The sequence below is a fragment of the Harmonia axyridis genome, chromosome 5 (assembly GCF_914767665.1).
Source record: "Harmonia axyridis chromosome 5, icHarAxyr1.1, whole genome shotgun sequence".
NCBI classification, from domain to species: domain Eukaryota; kingdom Metazoa; phylum Arthropoda; class Insecta; order Coleoptera; family Coccinellidae; genus Harmonia; species Harmonia axyridis.
Genome location: NC_059505.1, coordinates 37896079 through 37915447, shown reverse-complemented (window position 1 = coordinate 37915447; position 19369 = coordinate 37896079). Strand labels below are relative to the sequence as shown.

Genomic DNA, 19369 nt, shown 5'->3' with positions numbered 1-19369 from the left:
AATTTTAAGACATGTAGAGGGCGCGAAAGTAACCGAATCGTTAAACTCATGACATCATACCACAGTACAAAACTGGTTCGACGCAAAAAAACCTATTTTGATTATGTCATAGATCCAAGACCATACTTAAAGAACGAGAATGGTATTGTCATCTATGAATATGAATCACAGATAACAAACCCAACCTACAAATTAAATTCAAATTAAACCATTTAAATTGAATCGGTATGACTTGATAAATTTGGAAATATTATGAATCGTAGTAAGTTGACACCTTGTAGAAAAGTAGGTTTATCCAGAAAAAGGAATACTCCCCTGAAAACCGTTGAAAGTTTGCTCATTGACGATGTCGATAAAGCATCAAGTACCCCTAAAACAGAGAAAACTACCGATCTAAAACCATTATTGAAAACCGAAATAAATAATGATAGTCCATGTAGACAAGTTGGCCTTTCTCGAAAAAGAAAAACTTCGACCCCTGTGGACGATTTCAAATTAAAAAAGAATTTATCAACTCCATCAAATGGCAAAGTAATAAAAACTAAAAATATTAAAATTAAGGAAGATAAAAATCATGTTGATACTCCATTAGATTGCTCATCAGAAAACAAAGAAATCCCTGTGATAAATACTGAAATTACTCAAGGTCCCAAATCACAAGAAGATAGTCATGTTAGTTGTGCCAAGAAATTATCGAAACTTTTTTCCTCCCCTTCAGGTGCCAAAACAAAACATAAAACAAAAAAATTGGCAGATACCGAGTCCTTTGTAGAAAACAAAAGAAGTGAAAATAATATAGAAAAAGATAGTTGTAGCAATAATATTTCTGCGAAATTTGAAATAATTAATACTACAAAAGATGTTGAGACTAAAGAGGATCTAAATAAATTTTCTATTAAAAATGGAGAAAAAGAAAATCTACATGATATTAATTCAGAAGATCACAGGACTAGTATAATTACCAGCAGTGAAAAATCCTTACAAAATAATACCAATATAGTAAATACCACTATTAATAAACAAAACCAATCTAATTTTATTAAAGTATGTTATTCTAACGAAAAAGAAAATAAAACACATCAGGATGAAATTTTGAAGGATAGAAAAATTAAAGAACAAAAAACATATTGCGAACTATCAGAAGATGATGATGATTTTGAGTTTCTTCCAAAAAAAAGGAAACCAAAAAAGTTGTTGGAACGAAGTAAAACAGAGGTAGGAAAGAAAGCAAAGAAATCAAAAAATGAACTGAAAAAATCTCTATCTGTTGGAGATTCTAGATCAAGAACTCTTACAGAGAGCACCATAACCAGCCACACATCCAGTTTAAATTCACTAAATGATTGTTTTGTGAAGTTGGAAAAATTTAAAGAATCCACAAATAAACACAATACATGTCTCACACCTCAAGAACAAAGTGATGACGACTTTGAAGTAATTACTTGTACACCTAAAGAAATCAAAATAAAAAATTTAGACATGTTGGAGAAGGAAGTTGAGGAGAAAAGGCAGATATTAGAAGATTTGAAGAGAGCTAAAATGCTTAAAAGAATGCATAGTACTGAAGATTTGAAGATGTTAACTTCTAGATGGAAACATGGATGTGTAAATGCTCTCCAAGACCTTTTGAAGCAACTAAATATGCATGCATTTATGGACATGGAGACATTGCTGAAAAAATTGAATATTCCTGAAGATTTCATTCCATCAAGTCAATAATTTTTTTCATAATGTACAGAATTAAATGTAGGATGAATTTTTTTTATCTTCTCCTTTAGCTCTTCATGAAGAGCATGCCTTAGTTCAAGAAAAAAATATTTGTGCTTATTGTAAATATTCATAAGGAATTAAAATCTGTTAACTTTTTTACTTCAACTTAGGATTTTTCCACTCGGAGAAAAGTCAAAAAATGTTTGATGTTTTATTAAATTCTAGTCTAGTTTGTTTTATATATCGAATTCATAAAATATGAAAATTATAAGAAAATAAATAATTATGAACAAGTATTTACAGCATTTAACAATAGAGCCGAAGCCAATGTTTAAACAAAAATTTAAAACCAAAGATAGAACCCACAATTTATATGAATATTTAAAATAACAATTATAAAGAGTACAAAAAAACCCAACACAATATAAAATTTCTCAGCTTAGTACATTTTTAAATTGGTAGGGAAAATCTATCATTTATGTGGCTATAACTCTGGATAATGAACAGTTCAACGAATCGCTTGAGACATATGAAGTGGCGTTAGCATTAGCTCAAATGTGGCATCTTTTAAATTTGCTCCACGTAGATTCGCTTCATGCAGATCACTGCCAGACAAATCACACTTCTGAAAATATTTAAAGTGAATTCCATAATACTAATACTAAAAAAAAGTCTGAGCTTAAATACCATCAAATCCCATTTGAAATGCAACATTTTTTAAATAAAAGATTCATATAAATGGTAAAAACGGCAAAACTTTAGAGGACAGTTGTGACCAAAAGAATTTCGGCAATTCCTTAAAACAGGTCTTTTGAATTATGAATCCCCAGTTGTCTTGACTGTATATATAATTGCAATTTAAAAAAATACAAACCTCTAGATCTGCACCTGCCAATACAGCAGCTCTCAAGTTACAATTCTGAAGGTTAGCATTTTTCAGGGTGGCCACCCTCAAGTTAACTCCACACATATCACTCTCTTCTAAATCTGCAAATTTCAGATTCACTCCCTCCATGTTAGATCTAGAACCCGCTGGATCCTTGAAGTTGCAACATCTCATTGAAGCCCCTTTGAAATTAGCACAAAGACCTTTAACTCCTGCAAAGTGTAAAAATCAAATTATAATTCTTTGTGTAAGTCATTGAAGAATTTCAAAAGAAAATGCAACCTTAACTGGAAAGACTAGTCCGTTTCATAATTGCATGATTGAAATTGTGCAAAATTTGTCAATTATTAGTTATTTACCTAAAAGCTGAGCCCCATCTATATTAGTGTAGGATAAATCTGCCCTTTCTAAACAACAAAAACTTAGGTTGGATCCAGTCAATTTACACTTTTGCATATTGGCATATTTAAAATTAATGTTTCTTAAATCTAGCTTGCTTAAGTCGGCTCCAGCCAAATTGACACCTTGAAACCTCAACTCGGATGTGCATGGACTTTTAATGAGTGCATCTATCACATCTCTCCTGGTTAAAGGAACATCATTAGTCTGAACTCTCAAATTTTCCAATTGGGGAATAATTGAATCAATGCCAAAAAATTTTGCTTCTTGTAATATACCATCTGGATTAACATGTGTGTCATAGATCAAATGACCACTTCTTAGGTAATTAAGGATAGGCTCAAAATAAGTGGGACTTCTATCTATTAGGTAAGCACCATTGGCATCCACATTACTAGGAATGAATAGATAATTATCCTCATTGTTGGCAAACATTCGAGCAAGCATACTAGTTGGTTCCTTGCTTGTCAATGTAGACCTTGATGTCGTAAAATACTTTCCACCAACATTCAATGTAATCCAATCTGAAGGCTTTTTATTTTTTGGTTTCACGAAATCTTCACCTGTTGAGATATACAATTCATCATTATGTCGTATAAGGGCAATATCTTTTATTTCTGTTCCATCGTTTAAGAAAATTCTTTCAGGAGCTATATTCAGTCTTAAGTATATCTCATTTTTAAACTCTTCCCAAGAGTTAGGCAAGACAAATTCCTACAAAAATACGTGCAAATAATTTCTTCAGAAGATATGAACGAAGAGAATTCTACCTCTCCGTTAACAGTACTATCGTTTCTGTATGCTGTTATTTTTTTTTCAGACATATTGATTGGAGAAATTTTCAAACTATAAATATCCCAATATTTTCGGGGATTTATGTTGGGAGGGAAATGGAAAGGAAGTCAATTTAATATAAATTGTCAATTCAGTAAATAATGTTAAATTTGAATTTATTATCAAAATTAAAAACAGGATCTGTATTATAGGTTAACTTATATGACATTCACTCTGAGCATAGAATAAGTAATTTTTATTCTATGGAGATTCATCTCATAAAATCTCAATTCTATGTCAAAAAATCCGATAAAAAGAAGATATAAGGTTTATTTTTTGTGATTTTGAAAATAATCATGTCTATGGTCAGCACAGAGCATAGAACACTAGTATATACTTGTCAATGCTTTTAAAATCATATAACCTCTAGCATATGTGTCTTTGAAACTAAATTGCTCCCAAATGTCCCAAAATGTCGAACTCGCTTTGCAGAAACTCTGTTCCTAGAGTCTACCACGAAGTAATTGAGGATGTGATCAGTCAGGTTAGAGAAGTTTTCAAAGAAGAAGGCGTTGATGAAATGATACTTCAAGAATTAAAACAAACATGGGAAGCAAAATTAGCTGCTAGTAAGGCTGTACATAATGAACAAGAAGAGAAATTGAAGCAAAAACAGTCCGAAGTTAGTACTGTGAATGGATTTCCTAAGCAAATAATGGCACAGCCAATGCACCATCCGAATGTCGTTAATCAACATCAAGTAGCTCAAGTAATTGAAACCAAGATGGTACCAATTCAAATTACATTACCTATAGCGGCTGGGGCTGATGCTCAAAGAGTTCTTACTATCCAAGTCCCTGGCTCAGCCCTCCAAGGTAATCAACTACAAAAAGTGTTAACAGGCCCTGTAATAACTGCGACAATGGGATTACCAGCTCACATTGCATCCTCTCTATTGCAACAACATGTTAATGCTGCTTTCGGTAGCCAGCCACAAGCTGTCACCATTGTTAAACCAAACATTATCCAAACTGATGGGGAGATAGCTTCTGAAGAAATTGAAGTAGAATTCATTATGCCTAAGAAAAAGGGATCAAAAAGAAGCAGAAAAAATGTAAAAAAATCTACCAAACAGCAGCCAGAACAACTAGACGGTCCTTTAGATACCTCTGACGAGGATGAGGAACCATCTGATGATAACGATGATGAAGACGAAGATTTTGACGAGGAAAAGGATGAAGACAATGACATGGAGGATGAAATTGGGGAAGAGGAGCCTCTAAATTCTGAAGATGATGTTTCAGATGAAGAACCAGGAGATTTATTTGACACAGATAACATAGTTGTTTGCCAATATGATAAAATTATTAGAAATCGTAATAAGTGGAAATTCTATTTGAAAGATGGTATAATGAATTTGTCCGGTCAAGATTATGTCTTCCAGAAAGCTAATGGTGATGCGGAATGGTGAATAAAAATTAATTATAATTTTAGACTTTCTATAAAGGTGGTTTATAATTTTCCTTTGCAGGAGACTGTTTATGTTTTTTATTGTTTCATACGAATTATATGTGTTTTGAGGTGAGAAAATGATCACCTTTTATTCTTATCAATGTTTATAATATATCTTTGTATAATTTGCATAACGCAGTCAGTTATGAATAATGTAATTTAAAATAAATTTTTGAAAATCATCCTTAGACACTTTATTAATGAATGAGAGAAATAACTGGTATAAATGCAATAACTAGTTATTGATATACGTTTGCATTTTTTTCAATAAAAAAAAAATATATATATATATTTAGATTCAAATGTAAGGGTTTAACAACTCGTTTTATTGGGAGAAATTGAGTGAGTCTTTGTTCTTTACCAAGCTTTCGAATTATTTTAATTCTTCTTCAGGGCTTCTGGAATACAATATAATTTTATATAGACTCTTATCACCAAATTCATATATATAATTAGCTTTGATAAAATACTTTGTTTAAAAAAAAATTGAAGTTTCATGTTTTTTGCGCAATATGTATCATTTTGCACTTGTTTTTCAAGTTGTTATCTTAATCCAGTTCATCTGATTCCCCATAATATTTTCCTGTAATTGAATGATGAAAATAGTATTTTTTTTAGAATCATTCATAAAATTTTCCAAGAGTAACTGCACTATTTATTTAATAATTTCAAATAACAACCAAATGATTCGTCTCCAATAGAACAAAATAACTATAGATTTAGTTTCAGTACTGATTTTTGAAAACATTGTTATTTCTCTTCTCAATTCAATATATCTTTTTACACTTGCCTCATCTTCTGTAAAACTATGTCATATGAAAGTCTTTCATCAATTATAGAACATTGCCTTTCTTTGCCAATTTTTTTCCTATGGAGACTTCTTTGAGATCAACCCATAGACATAGCCTAAGCATTAACCAAAAGGAACCACAGTATTTATAGTACTATTTCAGATGAAAATTCACTGTTTCATTTACTATAGGTAATAATCAAATAACTAGAATTGGTTTCAATCTTTTTAATTTATTTACAATTACAGTACAGACTTTTTGAAAAAGTCATTTTTATTTCCATAAGTGGGAGGAATGAAAAAAGTCTCAGCTCAAATTAAATAAGACAATCATGTATAATACGTACTTCGCAAATTATTTTCCACCTACACTTGCTTAAAAAAATATATAATCTGCTTTATGACACCAAAAAGGTACACTTCTCAACAAAATACGAACACCAAAATTAAAACACTTCGAGGACCTCATGTAATCTTGGATTATTGTCCACAAAAACTGTACAGTAAAGGTGACCCCTGCCAATTAGGTATAATCAAACTTCTCAAGGAAGCAAGTCATTTTTCTATTCAACCATCTTTAAGCTGTAATTTTTTCTTATACCAAAGATTTACAATGTTTTTTAAAGATTTTGGAATATCAGTTAATACCTCAAAGTCTAGTATTATGTACACTGAAAGCCTAACAGTCAATTTAACTTCATGATATTGAAGCTGCCAATTTATATTTGTTTCACGTTGGCCAAATAAGAGTGTAAGCATCATTCCAATCAGTTTTTACTAATTACTCAATAAATAATTACGGCATCAATAAAAGTTGAATTTCTCCTTCCATTACTTAGAGTTGTAAATAAAGAAAATTCCTCATTTTTCCACATTTCTTCAAGAACTTAATCAGCATTTAGTGCACATAGTGAGCACTTATGCACATTTAAATATTCCTTCCTCACAAAACATTATAAAATGAGAATGAATGTCTATAGTTACACTTAAGATCCAATAATCACAGCAATGTCTAAATTAAAAAGACATCACTAATAATATCTTCAGATTGATTGAAAATTAATCAATTTTCTACATAACTTTAGTGATTGCAGTTTGATAAAAAGTTGCTTTCATTTACAAGTTCAATTTGAAACTAGATTAATATAATGCTGAAAGTATTCTAGCTGTGGTCTAATCGGTTAAAATTTGTAAATCTGATAGAAAATTTCACTTCAGGCTGGTTTAGTTCAAGTGCGATCTATTACTTCCGACAACGAGCTATAAACGATTGATGAATCTTCTGTCCTGTTGATCTTGGAATATTTGTGTTTTTCGCCAATCATTCATAACATCCTCCACTTTAGCAAAGATGCACCTAGTGGGACGATTCCTCAGTTATTTATAAAGTGAAAAGTTCATATAAGCATTAATTTTAGATTTTCGTAAATAATTTTCAAAGTAATGTCGATATTTGTACGAAAATTCATCAAGAGACCAAACCTGTAGGTGACGCCCCCTATAATTAAGATCAAATTCGAATTTCCCATAGTCAGAAATCCCCAAATACCAATTTTCGTTCAAATATCGACATTACTTTAAAAATTAAAAAAAAAAATCAAAATGAGAGTAAGTTTTTGACACCCTCTATCACAAAATTGAAGACCTTCCAGACCCATGCTTATATGAACTTTCCACCTTATAAATAACTAGAAAATCGTTATGTAAAATATCGGACACTTATTACATAGCACCCTGTATATACCATACCAGAACGAATTTAGTGTCGGTTGTAATTTCTAACTGAAAAAGCTTACTGAAGTTATAGGTAAAACACAGATAAAACTCATTAGACCAAGGCTAGAACAGCTGAAACTTTTTAGAGCTCTGCTTAAACTAGCTTTGTAATAAGAATACGAAACTGCAATTCACCAATACTGTAGAAAACAGAAAACACAAATACGACTTAAAACAGAGTAAAAGAAACCCAATTCAACATTTTCTGCTTCTTGAGTTAGGGATTTCCTTGATTTGAGTAAACTGGTGCATTATATTCTTTTTGAGTAATGTTGTTCGTTAAAAACATGTTCTTTAATTTATTTTTATTAAAAAACAAGATTTTTAAGTAAATAATTCTTCTAAATGTAAAAGATGGAAACATATTCAAAGGTACAAAGAATTCTTGGTACTAGATGTTTATTGCGGGTTTTTTCATATATTCTTATATGTATTTGCATAAATTGTGGACATGGTGTATAAAAGAGGCATCCAATCACAGTAAATCATCTGTACCATAACATTTCATCTGAAATACACTTTAAACAAGAATAGAAATAAAAGAATCAATAAAACTTAATATATATAATACAATCAATTCAATACATTCATCTCAGTATAAAATGGCTCATCTTTGAGGTAATTTTTCACATGCAGCATTATCGAGTCCGATAAATCGAAGATCTAAGACTATTACAGATCAAGAGCGCAAAGGGGGAGGGAAAAGAGCTGCAAACTACCCATATTGTGTTTTAATTTCAAGATTTTCATTTTGGAAATGTGATATGGCACAACGCAGATTAAAACAATTTAAAAATAAAGATGCTGCTGTTCACAGAGTGTACAGTTTCCAACAACATCGATAAGTACTGCTCTACACTCAACGATGCAAAAAAACTCTTCAAATTGAGATGGATATCCAGCTGTTAAAAACCACACACTCTCCTGTGAAAGTCCAACAGATAACAATGAGAAGAAATCAATCTTTACACTCGAGGAAAAAATTCCAATACATCAGAGGGATTAAATAAGAAATAATTTGATTTGTGATACACAAAAACATTTATTGCCGAATTCGTGACATTCTTCTAAGATCGATGCATATATTCAACAGCGAATCTCTCTTGAAAAAATAAAATAAAAAAAAATGCGATCATACGAAAAACCAACCCATCAAATTTCACAGCTTTTCAGTTTTCTGCGATGAAATATAAACTAAAAGAAAACTTTTAGTGCAATAACCGTAAAAATTCATTTTGATTTAATCTCGTAATACATTTCTACACAGAAAACGGTAAGGACTAAAATCCCAATAGATACGTCAACTATTGAGTTGGAATTTCCATGATCCATTAAAAGATGGTATAAAATTCAAGGTTCAACATACACAGGACTAAATCCGTGACGGTGTTAAAATCGACTTGGTATTCACTTAATTTGGAGGTTCACGGAAAGCAAAGTAAATGTTTTTCGAGTACATAGAATTAATTACGCTAAAACTTATCTTGAAACAAAAATAAATTATTAGTTGCCGCAACTGCTATGATGTTTTCTGTTGGATGCCAAGCGGTGTGTAGTATCTTCTTGTTAAAATCTAAACAATCCACACTTATTTCATCCTTTTTTCTTTTACCTCCGGTACAAACTTTCCTTGGCTTGAGCAAAGTTTTCGGCTTTGCAATATCCCTAGACGCTTCTAATGTAACTTCCCTCTTTGTCGATCTATCAAACATCCTGAAGAAATTATTATAGGAACCGGTCATTATTGCTGAATCGTTTCCATTCCAGCAACATTCAAACTTGTCGAAAATGCAGTCATTTTCATATAGGGAACATAGTTTTGTTCGTAAGTATTCATGAACCTGAAACAAATTATCTGTTGATAATCCTAATTTTTTTATAACTGTTTGAGAAAAAATTTTAAACCCCCCCTGAAATTTTCACTGTTAACATTATGTAAATAAAATATCAAACATAAGGATATTTCTTTCTACAAGTAATTCTCGATGTTTGTATTGAAACAAATAATTTTTTTCAATGAACACAATGTTACTTAAACTAAAGTACAAAAATCAACATAAACAAAACAAAAATCAAGAATTAAAAAAATTTTTCTTCTAATCTACAATTCGAACTTACGACAATACAAATAAAGAACTTCATTATTATTCAAGGCGAGTTGATTAAAAATAAAAAAAATTAATAATTACAGAAACATCATCTATAGACACAATGTCAGCTTATCTTGAAAATTATAAGAACTATTTGCATTTAATTTGTTACAAAATCAGTTACTTTACCAGAACTAATTTTAAAGAGGCAAAAAAAGAAGAATCAATCTCCAGAAATTGACACCATAAAACAAACGAAATTAAAAAAATTTCTTGCCATGATTGTATTTTTATTGCTAGAGTATCATAATATTGAATATTTTCCAATATTCTAAAGACCTTTATTATTATTATTCAAGGCGAGTTGATTCAAAATAAAAAAATAAATAATATTTACAGAAACATCATTTATAGACACAATGTCTGTCTGCTTTTCTTGAAAATTATAAGAACTATTCGCATAAAATTTGTTACAAAAACAGATCACCAGATTCACGAATTTTAAAGAGGCAAAAAATGAAGAATCGATCTCCAAAAATTGACACCATAAACAAACCAAATCAAAAAATGTCTTGCCATGATTGTATTTTTAATGCTATAATATAAGAATATTTTCCAATATTCATATTATCATAAGAAAATTCTCGTCGAAGACTGAAGTCTACACCTAGATACTATTATTGTTAAATAGTTATCAAAAAACAAAATGATTCCCCTATTTCTAAGCATAGGTATATTTTTTAGGGGGTCTACTAAGAATGCAATGAAATAAATTTGAAAAAACTATACATATCTTTTGAATCATCTACACTTTTTTTTCTATTTGTAATGTCCGTAACACATGACGAATACTTTTCTAAAATATCAAGTGTTGATTGAAAACAAAAAGAACTAACAGGAACCAATGAAATTTTGTACTTATAATACATTGAATTTCATAAAAATTAAATTGGAACATAGAACAAAAACAAAAAAGAACCAATTGCTAAGATTTTACCGAAACAAATAGTAGGAAAATAAGAAATAGAAAAATACTCACTGGATAAGTTTCTACTGGTTTGGTCTCCATATGTAAATCCCACACTTTGACCGATAAATAGTCTCTAGAAATCATATACCTGCCGCTATTAGATAATTTAACATCTGAAATACTGGCGATAATTTCAGAAAAGAAACTTCTATTCGTGGGATCTTCTGGCTCTTCAAACAATTTGCTATGTCTATCACAGAGAGCCGATGATCTCATATCGCACAACCGAATTGTTCCTTTACTGCTACTATAAACAAACAAATTACACTCGACAGGATGGAATTCTGCGGCAGTTATAACTTCAGTGAGTTCCTCCATATTGGTAGGCTTAATATCAACTATGTTGAAACTTTGATCTGTGATTTCCAAATGCCACAAATTGATCCGAAGGTCGTCAGCAGAAAGGTAAGTCTCTTGATCTGAGTTAACAGAAATAGAGTTGATGTGGTAGGTGTGTGCATTGGCGAAGATCCTCCTTGGAGATGCTTCCACCATTAGCTCCATAGGTTTGATTATTGGTACACGTAATGAACTAACAGCGGTAGGATCAACCATGGAACCGTTCTCTAAACGCGTATTGTAACCTTCCACTCTTTTATCCCTCTCTGAGACCTAAAAGAATTATGTTTTAGTTTCTACATTCAATACTCAAGAAAAAATACTAACCTTCCACAATTTGATTGTTTTATCATTGGTAGACAAGAGAAAATGTGCTGGGTTTTTCCTCTTCAACCATCTGATTTTGTTTATTTTTTCTTCGATCTCTAAGCTCTTCAAGTAATCAAATTCTGGTTCATGAGACTGGAAAGTTGAGTAAACAGTATATTCCCCCCGTTTGGGAAGAACTGCTTTTGATAGAGGATCGCGTTGGAATATAACAACTCTCCCTCCTTTATCGCCAGTAGCCAGAAGTTCTCCATCATGATTGAATTCTACGCAAGAGATAATATCAGCCTCTGTCACGTCATCATCAAGTGTACCTTTCACTTGAGAGAAGCACCATTGAACATCTGCATTCCCTGAAAAATTTCAAAGTTTTAAAGTAGTACTAACACAGAGAAACTTCATCAAAAGACCTTTGATTGAATATTAATAATTAATGAAAGAATCAATTGTTGAGTTTCATTAAACATTTAAAAACATTCAACAAAAGTCTGTTAGAAGCTGATGAAGTGTTTGTATAATCAATAACTCTTCAGTATAAAACAACTCATGCATGAAGAAAAAAACAGTTATGAAAAACAGTCAAAACTTTAAACCTACACATGCTCCAACTTGAAGGAAATAGCAACTATAATAGTAAATTGAAACAACCCAAGCTTTAAAAAAAATTGGAAATAGAATTTTTAAATCCTTAAATTAATTTTTGTGGTGGAAATGAAAACGAACAAACATCATTGAATAAGTCTGCCATCTTAAATTTCTATGGATCATATGTACATGACACATTTTAACCTCCAAAATAAACTAATGACAACCTGTTAATACATTTTATTCGTTAAAATGTATTTAAGAATTCTTAAGTATGGAAAAAAAATGTATACGAAGACTTTAGCTGGATACAGATAAAAAGCATTCAAATTGGTATCGAAGTTTATGTTTATGTATAAAATCAAAACAAATCTGAATTTTAGACGAATATTATCAAATGCTACAAGATAGAATCGAATCTAGTCGCCAGATAAATTATAAACTAATAGGTAATTTATTTATTTTGATCCTACTCAAAATATTATGTACACCTGCCAACGAAAACAATTCAAATAAGTCATTATTTACATTGGAAAGATTAAAAATGATCAACTTAATATCACAACAGAATGGATAATTAATTTGTATGAGATGAAACAGATCAAGCAGATGAACAGGTGAATGACAAAGGGTAGTAAACATTCTCTACTAGGCGTTGAAATCAAACAAGGATAATGATGCAAAATGATTTTTCGGAGAAGTGAAGAACTCAACAAAGACAAGGAAAACGAACGTTCAACAAGCAACAATTTACCTTCCATCTTTACGAAAGAACAGTCAAGAAAAGTAAGAAGTAGCAGAATGTAGCAATTATGAGATTCACATATCCCTCATTGGGGTCACGGATTAAAGATGTAACAGAAACAAACGACGGTATTTGGTACACAACTTACCGGCCATAACACGTTTCGCGGGCGGGCTTTTTGAACTTCGCGAACGTTTTGTCGATTCGTGAGTTATTTTATCGGTTTCAATGGTATTTTGACGATACCACTTCATGAGCACAAACTTTGCGTATTCTTATAAATGGCGGATACCGCACGAGGATAGAGGATTTGCAACTAAACGACGTCACAGCTGATGAAAATGTCCCCTACTTTATCGGCACGATGTTTTTTGACACAATGGCCTCTGCCTAAATTCTATGAGATATTTTGAAATTTCGTAAATTTGCTGTAGCATATCAACGATATAGCAATTTGTATAATCGAAAATCTTAAATGTATTTAAGATTTTTGATTATACAAATTGCTAGAATTCTGTTGTTTAATGATATATGATTAAAAACATTATAATTTCATTCATTTTCAAGCTTGGATAAAGAATAAGTATTCTATGTCCTACCTTTTCAAAACACACATAACCTGGTTCTGTCATAAACTAAAAATTAATAATAAATCATTTGAAACTGAATAAATGTGTTTTTATTTTCAACCAAAAGTCGAATCGTAAAATCACAAGAGTATTGATCAAATAAATGATATATCGAACTGTATTAGTAGTATATTAATTGTTAAATTAACTTTTTAACATATCAAGTGTGAAAAGAATATGATTTTAAACTTAACGGTCGATGGAATTCTTCAGTAAAGCTGATTATAATAAAAACACAGGCACTCTCTGGTTTAATTTAATTTTTCTGAAACCGATTTGGAAATTCATTGAAGTTCATCTGCCTCACACTGTCCAGTATCATATATTATAATTAAATGCAAATAATTTGTGAAGCGAATTTCCTTTAATTTAAAAAATACCAGGACAATATGTAGGTTCATCATGTAGTTTATAGATGTTCAATATCTTATACACATTTTGTTGTCATGAAAATCACCATGATGAACAAATAGCTTCCCAAAAATTTAATTTAAGTAAAAGAACACATTTCTTAACAAATTTATTAAAAAATAAAATGTCAACGTCTTCTTTTGGGATTATATCTTTCCCAGTGTCTGTGGTTAACTGCTGAAAAATCATCACAATTTTGTGCCAAATCTTTCAAATATTTAGATAACTTTAGAAGTTCCTGATCAGTAGCTCTGTTTAAGTGAGCTTGACGAAAGGGGCGTATCCTCAGTCCATTCTTAGGGTTCATTATAAAATTCCTTCTTATATCATCAAACATAATTGTGTTTTTTGGGGAAAACTGAGGAAACTTGCCCCATATTACACCTAAAGGTTTCACCTAAAACAGAGTATGTTCAGTAACAATTTACTCTCAAAAATGATAAGCATACATCTAAAACACCATACTTAGGAATGTGAACAGAGATCATAGCAAGAGAATCTAAATAGAAAGCAACTTTATAAGCACTATGAGATGACACTCCTAAAAGTTTCATTTTTTCCTCAATCCATTTCATTCCAGTTGCAGACCAAATCACTATATCATAATCAGTATAAGCTGAAGTTAAGAATTCGTGCAGGTAAGGTCTCATCAACTCATTTCCAGTTTCAGCACTTGACCTATGATCAAAAAGAGTATAATCTATATCTAACACTAATAGCTTTTTTTCTGGACGGAGCTCATTTAGAATTTTAATTTCATAATCCTTAATCCTCTTTTCAATCTTAGCTAAATACACTTCCTGGTTCTCTATAGCTATTTCTTCCTCTTCAATATCGAGATCATTAACAACTTCTGGCATATCCTGAGGTTCCACGTTAACTTTTTCAATTTCTTCTTCCAGTGAACCCATCATCATAATTTTAAAGCCTGATTTTAATTTCAATGAAGAAAGGCTACATGAATCTTCTGGTGTTTTGCCTAGTGGTTGGTTCATAATTATTGTTAATTTTGGAGTTTATTCAACTCAATCAATGAGACTTACCCTTAAATTTTAAATTTAACAATTTTTGCCTTTCAGGCTTAACTTTGGTTTGTTGATATATGGAGTTCCTCAAGTCCGAGACGGTTTCATTCGGACCATATTCTATCTCAATCTCGCGGCCACTCCACTTTACAACTACCTTAGATTGATTTTCCTCCATATTCAACAGTTTAATGAAAAATAAGTGAGATTAAAATTTTCAACAATAAGTCTCTCACGATGACAATAATCGTTAATTGTTTATTTTTCTTTGAGATTATTTCTGTAGTCATTAATTATCCTTATCGAACATAGAAATACTTTATCCTATTTTTAGGCAATTTCCGATTCAAGGGTTGACTGCGCCCTCTACAATATTCGTTTTCATGTGCAGGGAAAATTATTGTGGACAAAAGTATTTCGGGATTATTTGTGATATTTATTCAGGAAAAAAAGATGATAAACAATTGAATTATTTTTTTTATCTTTCTGGAGAATTGAATTATTTTTTTTATCAAAAAAAAAAAAAAAATGCGTGAGAATTTGGGCAAAGTAAGCGTTGTTTAAAATTATTGGGTTTATATTTACAAACTTCATCCCTTTCAGCTGATCTTCACTAAATTAGAGCAAAAAGAAATTGATAAAGGATCTGCAATAATTTTTATTTATTTGATGTCTGAATCAGGACTTGCAATTGGACACTTTTGATTTCGACATTTTAGGTCAGTAATCACTAATCTCAATGTTCAAATGAATATAAAACAAAAGCTGTAACTCTGAAACACAACATTTAAATATGAAAATTTAATTTGCAGAAATGTACACCATCAAAGCTTTCGACACTACGCATGAAATTGCTGTTTCCGCCGATAGGTGGCTTGAAGATGAACTTAAATCGCTAACTTCAATAATCCAATTCATTCAATAATACAATTATTTAACTAGCTTTATATCGTTCGATCACATGAGTATACGCCAAGGAAGATGTGAACTTTTTATTCTTTAATCGGAGCTAAACTTCAATCAAATCTCAGAGTAAAATAATTAATTAATATCATTCTATGTTCTCTCAAATCATGAACGCAGATGCATAGACAGAAAGTCATGAGATTTCGAAATACAATTAACAATTTTTTGGATTTAAAAAAAAGAATTATAATCCACCTCAGTATAATGATAATGATACAAATAAACGATGATGAAACTCCCATTTTTAATGATTGATATACCTGAGAACCTCAGACTAATAATCAATATAAAGAGTTTTTAAAATCTTGACTACAAACTTTTGATATAAATATGAATTAATTTCAAGAAATAACATCTTGTTAACACCTTCATTTTCTAATATTCGAAGTTTTAGTTTTGTATTGAGTTATCCCAAAAGATAACAGAAAGATTTTGTTTGAATATCCATAAAATAATGCGGGATTGTTTATTTTCAGGTGAACAATAGGTGACAAAGCGAGAGATGATAAAAAGTGATACCTAATTTCGAGCATTCGTTATCAATTTATTATCAAGATATGGATATTGAAATTCCTCTACGTTGGAATATATGATATTGTATGAGAAACGTATGAACAGAGCAAGAACTGCAAAAGAAACTATTATTTGGCTAGTCCAAGTGTAAAAATGGCAGAAGATCTGGATGTGAATATGAGATGTGTGCAGTATATGCTGTTCATATCCAATTTTCTATTTGTGGTAAGTGGAAAACGAAAAAATTGGAATATGGTGATTTGATTAGATAATAATTCAAAATAATCTTTCAACTTCTGTGAAATAAAATTGATTTTCTTTGTTCAGTTATTCTGATAAAATATTAATTGCATCATATCAAATAAAATAAATTTGTTTAATGTTGAGACATGAGACAAAGGTGTGTTTATTATTCTGCAATGTGGGTGGGGAATAAAAATTAGATATGACGAAATATAGAGTTCTATGCATTTTGGTGAAGATATTTTGACAATCAGTCTATGGTTATTCTTAATTCAAAATTTTGACATTCAAATATTGACATATTTTTATAATTAATCTATGTGTACTCATAATTCAAAATTTCCATAGAGTAATAAACATTATGTTATAATTGAAATAACTCTCTTTATGTAATCTTGACTTGTTTTTCCACTACGATTTCCTATAATTCTATTTGCATAATATTAACCAATTTTATCTTAATCTGTTCGTTATTCCAGATGATCGCTTTGTTATTGATATCTATCGGAACAATAATCAAAGCGATGTACACAGATTTTGAATATTTTCTGGAATCCAGTTATTGTAGCCCTTCAGATATCTTGATTATTTGTGGTTTCATTATATTTTTCATCGCCTTCTTTGGATGTTGGGGTGCTATGAGAGAAAGTACTTTACTGGTTAATATAGTGAGTTGATATTTAAATTGGCCCGCTTTTTCGGCACCAAATAATTTTTCATCATTTTCAGTATGCCCTCTTTTTGGTGATTATCCTCTTTTTGGAAATAAGTGCAGTTATCATGGCTATCACTATGAGAGTGGATCTCAGAAGAACCATTGTAAAAAATATGAACAACGCATTTAATCTCGTCGAAAACGATATAGATGTGCAAAATGCATTTGATTTCGCACAAAGCCAGGTAAGGGAAATCTCAAATACAGGGTGATCCAAAATTTAGTTAGGTGTCAAGATTTCAGGGGAATATTTTTCAGTTCAAAATAAGCCTTTTTCCCATTTTTTTTTAGTTTTTTCTTCATAGCTCCTTCAGTTTTTGAGATATTGAGATCAAATTTGAACAATAGGTTACGTTACAGGGTTAGTTATCGAGAAAACGGTAAAATCATTTTTTGTAATTCGCTACATTTAGGTAATTCAAATTTTCAACAAAAAATAGGAACCTATTACAATGAAAACAAGAAACTTTACGTATTTGGTTTGTGATCTAAATTATAAATTTGCTCAAAAAATGAGAAACCTAACGAGAGTATATTTCAAATTTAATCTTATTATTTGCAAAAAAAAAGTCTTATTTTGACCCCAAAAATACGCCCCTGAAATCTTGATACTGAATTTCGAATCACCCTGTATAATACCGGATTCTTTCAGCTGGGTTGCTGTGGCATACGTAGAATTGATGACTGGAAACGTATACCAGATTACAATGTAACATGGCCTCAAAGCTGTTGTACAGGTTACGATTTCTACGGATACAATAATAATTTCACATGTCCTTCTAATTCTCCAAAACTAAAACATAACCTGTATATAAATCCTTGCGCTGATCAGGTGGCAGAGCTAGTTTCACAAACATCTTTCCTTTTGACAACTGGAGCTATATGTGTGGCATTTATTCAGGTAACTATAGAATATCGAATTGGTCAAAAACCCTTAAAAATTTTCCAGTGTCAAAAATTACGTAAAGTTAGACAGGGTTAGAATCATTTAGAGGGGCATTACAGGGATATCGAAAACCGTTAGAAATACAGGCTGGCTTAAATTACAAAACAATTGCGTCATTTAAGAATTAGTGTGTTGGTGTTAACAGATCCAAAATATCTCCAATGGTTCCCGAGATATCTCGAAATAACTAATAATCGCTAAATAACGCAATTTTTTTGTAATTTAAACCACCCTGTATCTCTAACGGTTTTCGATATCCTTCTAGTGCCCCTCTCAATAAGTCTAACCCTGTATAAGAAAACAATTATTTTATTTCTGTTTCAGATCATCGGCATCATTTTTGCAAGACTTTTGTCCAATACAATAAGGAAATTGAAAACGGAAAGATTAGTGGAAGCTGAATTGCGCAGGCAACAAATTTATTCACAAATTGTCCTTGGTACTACCCTTTCTGGAGAATGTAATGGAGTTAATCACAATACAGCTGCTACAGAAGCTTAATTTTGTGTGAAAAAAACTCATATATCATATATCAAATTTTGCAATATTAAGTATTATATTATAACTGTGTTTTTATGATATTTAGTATTGATTGTTTAGTTTACTAACTAAAAAACGACTATTACAAATAATATATCGGGTGTCCCAAGGTGAGTGGCCTATTAGATTATTATGGAAACTATTGATGGTAAAGATTTCAAATTTTGTGGATAGATATTTGGCCATGTAAGGTACATTTTTGAAATAATTTCACATTTCCAGTGTTGCCGGATGTACGACAATTTGGCAACAACTTTGTTATTTTGAATGGGACATCCGGTATTTCTATTTTTTTTATGATACTCCATAAAATATTGAATCTATTCACTTTTACTTTTCCATCCCTATCTTTGACAGTTTTTGAGTTATTAATTATTTTTCGAAATTTTAGGTCAAATTGGCGTATTACGAAAATGAC

The 19369-nt window shown here is 30.9% G+C and overlaps 6 protein-coding genes across 8 annotated transcripts; 3 read left to right on the top strand and 3 right to left on the bottom strand.

The window, feature by feature from the left end:
- Positions 1 to 56: 56 nt before the first annotated feature.
- On the top strand, positions 57 to 2006 carry LOC123680501 (E3 ubiquitin-protein ligase BRE1-like). Its single transcript, XM_045618434.1, has one exon. The coding sequence runs from the start codon at positions 253 to 255 to the stop codon at positions 1717 to 1719; it is 1467 nt and encodes a 488-aa protein (XP_045474390.1). The 5' UTR covers positions 57 to 252; the 3' UTR covers positions 1720 to 2006.
- On the bottom strand, positions 1909 to 4009 carry LOC123680503 (BTB/POZ domain-containing protein KCTD9). Its single transcript, XM_045618439.1, has 4 exons — positions 3766 to 4009; positions 2956 to 3709; positions 2585 to 2808; positions 1909 to 2335 (listed from the first exon to the last, which is right to left on the bottom strand). Exons 1-4 carry the CDS (start codon positions 3817 to 3819, stop codon positions 2219 to 2221), a joined length of 1149 nt encoding a protein of 382 aa, XP_045474395.1. The 5' UTR covers positions 3820 to 4009; the 3' UTR covers positions 1909 to 2218.
- A 153-nt stretch (positions 4010 to 4162) lies between these two features.
- On the top strand, positions 4163 to 5463 carry LOC123680505 (transcription initiation factor IIA subunit 1). The gene has a single exon (XM_045618441.1). It carries the CDS (start codon positions 4242 to 4244, stop codon positions 5238 to 5240), a length of 999 nt encoding a protein of 332 aa, XP_045474397.1. The 5' UTR covers positions 4163 to 4241; the 3' UTR covers positions 5241 to 5463.
- Positions 5464 to 6284: 821 nt separating this feature from the next.
- LOC123680502 (protein phosphatase PP2A 55 kDa regulatory subunit) lies at positions 6285 to 13282 on the bottom strand. 3 transcript variants are annotated; one of them, XM_045618435.1, is made up of 4 exons: positions 13112 to 13282; positions 11634 to 11986; positions 10977 to 11579; positions 6285 to 9688 (listed from the first exon to the last, which is right to left on the bottom strand). In XM_045618435.1, exons 1-4 carry the CDS (start codon positions 13215 to 13217, stop codon positions 9320 to 9322), a joined length of 1431 nt encoding a protein of 476 aa, XP_045474391.1. In that variant the 5' UTR covers positions 13218 to 13282; the 3' UTR covers positions 6285 to 9319. The 3 variants fall into 3 exon arrangements, with proteins under 3 accessions (XP_045474391.1, XP_045474392.1, XP_045474393.1); XM_045618436.1 differs by having other exon boundaries at positions 12973 to 13273; XM_045618437.1 differs by lacking the exon at positions 13112 to 13282 and adding an exon at positions 12231 to 12387.
- Positions 13283 to 14062: 780 nt separating this feature from the next.
- On the bottom strand, positions 14063 to 15333 carry LOC123680507 (ubiquitin-like domain-containing CTD phosphatase 1). The gene is made up of 3 exons (XM_045618443.1): positions 15047 to 15333; positions 14453 to 14982; positions 14063 to 14400 (listed from the first exon to the last, which is right to left on the bottom strand). The coding sequence occupies exons 1-3, from the start codon at positions 15204 to 15206 to the stop codon at positions 14131 to 14133; spliced, it is 960 nt and encodes a 319-aa protein (XP_045474399.1). The 5' UTR covers positions 15207 to 15333; the 3' UTR covers positions 14063 to 14130.
- Positions 15334 to 16483: 1150 nt separating this feature from the next.
- Positions 16484 to 19048, top strand: LOC123680508 (tetraspanin-33-like). Its single transcript, XM_045618444.1, has 5 exons — positions 16484 to 16732; positions 17230 to 17418; positions 17480 to 17650; positions 18118 to 18366; positions 18736 to 19048. Exons 1-5 carry the CDS (start codon positions 16661 to 16663, stop codon positions 18910 to 18912), a joined length of 858 nt encoding a protein of 285 aa, XP_045474400.1. The 5' UTR covers positions 16484 to 16660; the 3' UTR covers positions 18913 to 19048.
- Positions 19049 to 19369: the final 321 nt, after the last annotated feature.